Here is a 6,428-nt window from a genome sequence, read left to right as displayed (position 1 = left end):
GTAAATATTTATCATCTGATTCACTATTTGTGATCCTGGCATGATAGTGGTCGCTCAATGGATGTAGTTTCTTTTTATTCCATATTATTTTATTATATTTAATGCTTCCGTTCAGGCCCCATATGTATGTATACCGAATTTTATGTCCGTTTCTGAAGTGATCATGCCCAAACTTTTAGGGGCGAGTTTGAGTCGTGACACTATCAGTTTACGGGTGATAAGTAGTGCTAAACTTCAGTGTGGTTCCCAAAGCTTCCTGCAACTTGTTCCAGAAGTGAGACACGAAGCAGAGGTCTCAGTCAGACATGCTTGAAATTGGGGTACCGTGCAAGCGAATAATTTCCTTGATATATAAAGTGGCGAACTTAGTAAGGGGGTACGTGATTCTGATTGGTAGAAAATGCGCCAACTTCGTCAATCGGTCTACTATAACCCATATTGCATCATTCTTCGAGACTGATTGTGGTAGCCCGACCACGAAGTCCATAGTAATGTGCTCCCATTTTCATTCAAGAATAGGGAGTGGTTTTAGCATTCCTGCAGGTCTCTGATGTTATGCTTTAACCCATTGACAATGCAGGCATTTGGAGACGTGGCTTGCTATGTCTCTTTTCATTCTTGTCCACTAGTAATGTTCTTTCAGATCATGGTACATCTTTGTATTACCAGGGTGGACTGCAAACCTTGAGTTATGAGTTTCTACCAATATCTTCTTTTTGAGTTTAGGAAGGTCGGGTATGCAAATTTGATTTCAAAATTTTAACATCCCATTGCTTATAGTGAAATCAGGATCGGGCGTACTTCTTTGCTCCTCGTACTTTTTTTTTTCAAAAGTTTATCTTCACATTGGCGTGCTTTAATTTCTTCAATCAATGTGGGTTCTACGATTATGTTGGCGAGCAGTCCATTGATCTTGCAGGGGACGAGGTTACATGTCAAACTTCTAGTAGTCTTCCGACTCAACGTGTCTGCTACCACGTTAGCTTTGCCTGGATGGTGATGGATCTTTACATCGTAGTCTTTCATAAATTCTAACCATCGTCATTGCCTCATATTCAGCTCCTTCTGCATGAACAAATATTTAAGACTCTTGAGATTAGTGTAAATTCCGCAGGTTACATCGTAAAGATAATGACGCCAGATCTTCAGGGTGAAGATCACCGTAGCCAATTCTAGATCATGGGTTAGGTAGTTCTTCTCGTGAGTCTTTAGTTGGTGTGAGCCATAAGCAATGACTTTTCCATTTTGTATGAGAATGCAACCCAAACCATTGTATGAGGCATCGCTATAAATTACGAAACCTTCTGCTCCCGTAGGGAGTGCTAATATAGGAGCTGTTACAAGTTTGTTTTTCAACTCTTGGAAGCAACATTCCTGCTTGTCAGTCTATTCGAAGGGTGTGTTCTTCTGAGTTAGCTGGGTCAAAGGTGATGCTATTTTCGAGAAATCTTTCACGAAGCGTTGGTAATAGCTAGCTAGACCCAAGAAACTTCAAATTTCTGACACATTAGTAGGTCATGGCCAGTCCACGATTGTTGCAACTTTTTGGGGGTCAACCGAAATGCTATCTTTGTTAATGACATGACCGAGGAAGTGTACACTAGTGATCCAGAATTCGCATTTCTTCAACTTAGCATAAAGTTTGTGATCACGTAGTGTCTGTAGAATTCTTCGCAAGTGGTGTTTATGATCTTCTAGTGATTTGGAATATATGAGAATGTCGTTAATGAAGACAATGACGAACTCGTCATGATAGGGTTTGAACACCCGATTCATGAGGCCCAAGAAGGCTGCTGGAGCATTTGTGATGCCAATGGCATGACAAGAAACTCGTAGTGCCCGTAACGTGTTCTGAAGGCAGTCTTTTCAATGCTTTTTGCTTTGACTTTTAGTTAATGGTAGCTAGAACGCAAGTCGATTTTCAAGAATACATGGGCACCTTGAAGTTGATCAAATAAGTCATCGATTCATGGCAAGGTTACTAGTTCTTGATGGTGACCTGGTTCAATTATCGATAATCAATACACAATCTCATGGTGCCATCTTTCCTCATTACGAACAGTACTAGAGCTCCCTAAGGCGAGGTACTAGGTCGAATGAAACCTTTGTCCAGTAGTTCCTGGAATTGGTCTTCAATTCTTTCAATTTTGTCATTAACATGCAGTAAGGAGATTTTGATATTGGTTGTATACGAGGTTGAGTTTCAATGGTGAATTCAATTTCCCAGTCAACCGGGGTACCCGGTAGGTCTTCGAGAAAGGCATTTGGGAATTCTCTAACCACAGGGATTGCATCGACGGTGGGAGGCCTCTTTTCGAGTATCGATCACATAACAGATATAACTACAACAACCCTTTCTTAGAAGTCGTTGGGTTGTTATGGAGGATATAAGATAAGGAGGGGTGGAAACTCCGGTCCCATCAAAGACAAGCTCGAGTTGGTTTTGTAACTGGAGGAAGACCTTTTTGGCTTTGCACTTGATAGAGGCGTAGTTGGTAGCCAGCCAATCCATTCCTAAGATCACGTCAAAGTTACCAATATGGAGGGGAATCAAATCTACATATAAGGTTTCTCCTTTTAAAGATATAGTACAAAATTTGTACACATTAATACCAAGGGCAGAATTACCAAAAGGAAAAGACACAAACAGTATATATCCTAAGGGTTCAGGTGTTGATGCTAACTTGGAAGCAAAGTGTTGTGAAACAAAAGAATGAGTTGAACCAGAGTCAATGAGGTCATGAGCTAAATGACCATAAACAGAAAGTGTACCTGACACAATGTTCTCGGTAACCTCCGGGTGTCCAGGAACCAAGGTGAAAGCTTTTCCTTGGCCTTTTTGGTCCTTCCTCACTCCTCCAAGTATTGCAGGTTTTGGGGCTGGTTTAAAAGGGCCGGCTGTAGGATTGGTAGGCTTTGGACAATCTCGCAGCAAGTGGCTAACTTGACCGCATTTAATGCATACTCCTGTGTCTCGATGGCATCATCTCCAGTGAGCCCTTCCACAAGTAGGGCATGTTGGAATGGTGCCACCTCTGGAGTTAGTAGAACCTTGATTGCCTGAATTGGTTGTGCCCGTATTTACCCTTTTGGGAGGTGCAACATTGGATCTTCTGTTGTCTCTTTCCCAAAATCGCTTATTTTGGTTTGCTTCTCCGGAACGGGAGGCTTTAATCCCCATTTCTGCGATGTGTGCTCGATCCACCACATCCACATAGGTTGGTAGTTTCAAAACCTCAAGTTTATCCTTGATTTCAGCATCCAATCCTGCTTCGAATTTCCTTATTTTTTGAGCTTTGGTGGGGATGACATATGTCGCAAATCGAGCTAGTTGTGTGAACTTGCTCTCGTATTCAGCCACCGTCATGGTTCCTTGTTTTAGATGTATGAATTCTGATGCCTTTTGTTCCCACAGTGAATTTGGAAAGTATTTTTCATAAAATACTTCCAAGAATCTTGCCCAAGTCACAATTTCTTCTTTCTCTAGGGTAAGAAGCCACCATTCCTGTGCATTATCTTTGAAAGTGAAAGTGGCAAAAGTTACCTTCTGTCTTTCAATGTAGGGTAGTGTGCGGAATTTTTTCTCCATGTCCCTAACCCAAGCTTCTGCTACTAGTGGGTTTGAATCGCCGGTAAATGTAGTAGGTTTTAGATCCTGGAATTGTTTTATGGTAACTGGCTTTTCTTACCGTTCTGGCATCGCATTGTTTATGTTGGTCTACAAGGCCTGCAAAAAGCTGGTAACCACTCTTTCTATGATTCTTTCCATTGGCTCAGTTCCACTGATTGATGACTCAGTTCCGTTACCATGGCCATTGCTTCATAGTAGATTTAGCAGAAATAATTTAATAAATGTGGCATCATATTTATAAAGCATTATAAAGTATCATATAAATACTAGCTTTGAATACAATATTGGCATTACATCCATATCCAAAAAGTTAAAAGTTATGTTAGTGTTTAACCTCTTTGGTACCAAAAACAAAATAGGGATCAGAACTAATCATGGTTAGTTCACAAAAAGAATTCTTCTCTAAAAAATCTAGATTGGCGGGTCAAATAATCTCAAAAAGTAGTGTTGCATAAGAAGCTCAAATTCCTATCCTAGTTATACCATGCCAAAACAAACCCAAGCCGCTTGAACTAAGTAAACGGGGACGGATTGTATGTATCCTCAAAATACTCGGTCAATAATCCATCTGTGTAACACTAGGATGTTTTAATCTATTGGAAGGTGTATTTAATCACTTTATTTTCTTTTTGGGAGTCTTTGGAGTTATTGTATTTTGACTTTGGAGGAGTATAATTCGATTTAGACTTGTTGGGTTTGTTTCTTCGCGCTTGTTCTTGTCAAAAAGTTCCTTGGGAACTTAGAAATTCTATTATGGGGTCAACACCAACCTTCTTAAGGGTCGACCCTTACTTGTTGATGAAATTTCTAGAAGTGTTACTGGAATTTAGGGTCGACACCGGCCTTGGTGGCGTCGACACCTATCTCTTGTTGCTGTCCACAAGGGTCGACACCAGTCTGGGAAGGGTCGACCCTTATATATTGCAGAATCTAAGGTTTGTTTGCTGGAATTTAGTGTCGACACCCGTCTACGAGGTGTCGACACCTTGCCTGCTGCTAGCATTGTCTTTTGTTACTGAAGGGTCGACACCACCACACTAGTGGTCGACCCCCGTGTGTTTTTTTTTCCAGAATTTTTGGTTTGAATGAGCCCTACCTTTGGGGGGTTTTGGACTTATTCTTTTCATTGACCTTAGGCCTATTTTCTACTACTATAAATAGACCTAAACCACTTTTTTCTCATTATTTTTCCTCTCCTTTCTCCTCCCAAGCCGTGAGTCTCTCTTCTTCTTCTTTAAGCTCAACATTTCCTAAATTGATCTTTAGATCTACTCCTCTAGAAACATCTTTTCACCTGGTTCCTTTGAGAAAGAGTGTAGATTGTGGCAAGGGCTTTTTATTGATTCGAGAAGTTTGTGGTTTCGTTGACTTTGGGTTTTCCGGGTTTTCTTCTTCACAACTTGAGGTAGGGACACTTTTACCCTAGTATTTCTTTGTTTTGAAGAGATTTCATGGTGTGGTTGTGACTTATGAGTTAATTTGAGGGTAAACCATTTTACTTGACTCTTGCATGAAATTTCTTTACTCTCTCTTTTCAAAACTTGTATGTAAATGTTGTTAGAACCCATATCTATGATGAAGGAGAAAAACCCCCAAATTTGGTAAAACCCTAGATTCTGAATTTGAGTGGAAAGCACCACATTTAAGGGAATTTCCTTTGATTCATGAAATATCGTGAATAATAAATAGATAAAAGATGTGGATGTTAATATAGTAAAGGAATTGTGGCTTGGATGTTATTTTTCTTTAAATCTTGTGTTGTATTCAATTCCTTGGTAATGTTGGATGTTTGTTGATAGAATAAAATGTGAATGAATTGTTAATTGTGCATGAGTCCGGGTAAAAGTCGGTTTTGGAAATGTGATGTGGCGTTGTGTTAGTACCCGCGCGGGGAGTTTATAAAGGTGCCCAAATGCCCTGTCTAGGCTTATCGCTGGACGAATATGGGAAAAATATTTTTAGTTGTCCACACAGTCCCACCGTATAATAGCTGGCAAAAGTGGAAAAACGGATAGTTTGTTTTGGGATGCCCACTCCATGCCGTATAATAACCAGCAAATGTCGGGGCGGTTTTTAAAACAAAAGCAAAGGGTGTTTTCAATTGGACTCTTACAGATGGACTCATGACTTGCTTTCTATGGTTGTGAATGTTTAATTGTTGTGCTTGATGACATGAAGGGCATGTTTGTTTGGATGGATTGGATAAGGGAGGATTGTAATCCATCGGACTGTTAGTCTTGGGATACATTGTCCCTGGATTATTTGGTTGGACTGAATTTGTATCCTCTGTTTATTTAGTTATGAGATTAGATGTTTGAATTAGACCATTTTTAGTAAATCCAATATTTGGTTGGATGGACTAGACAAGGATAAATGTTCAAAAGACTATTTTACTCTTGCAATTTATAATTTATATTTTTTATTTAATATATAATTTTAAATTTGTAATCTATAATTTATAATTTAACACTACTAAAAAAATTAATTTATAAGGCCGTAATTTATAATTTATTATTTTTAATTAAATTAAATTTGTAATTTATATTTTTTATTTAATATATAATTTTAGATTAACAACACTAAAAAAATAATTTTATTTAATATATAAATTTAATTTTTTAACAACACTAAAAAAATTTAATTTATAAGGCCATAATTTTTAATTTATTATTTTTAATTAAATTAAATTTATGATTTATAATTTATTTTTTTTATTTAATATAGAATTTTAAATTAACAATACTAAAAAAAGATATCAAATACAAGAGGGTCAAAAATGTAATTTCATAAGCTAATC

General features: G+C 38.2%; 1 protein-coding gene across 1 annotated transcript; it reads right to left on the bottom strand.

Annotated features, from left to right (window-relative positions):
• Positions 1 to 2,064: 2,064 nt before the first annotated feature.
• LOC145793290 (uncharacterized) lies at positions 2,065 to 3,367 on the bottom strand. The gene is made up of 3 exons (XM_082876083.1): positions 3,052 to 3,367; positions 2,462 to 2,898; positions 2,065 to 2,310 (listed from the first exon to the last, which is right to left on the bottom strand). Exons 1-3 carry the CDS (start codon positions 3,365 to 3,367, stop codon positions 2,065 to 2,067), a joined length of 999 nt encoding a protein of 332 aa, XP_082732209.1.
• Positions 3,368 to 6,428: the final 3,061 nt, after the last annotated feature.

Source organism: Camellia sinensis, chromosome 6 (assembly GCF_055761805.1).
Source record: "Camellia sinensis isolate YWXY chromosome 6, ASM5576180v1, whole genome shotgun sequence".
Classification (NCBI taxonomy): Eukaryota; Viridiplantae; Streptophyta; class Magnoliopsida; order Ericales; family Theaceae; genus Camellia; species Camellia sinensis.
This window is presented reverse-complemented; position numbering and strand designations above follow the sequence as displayed.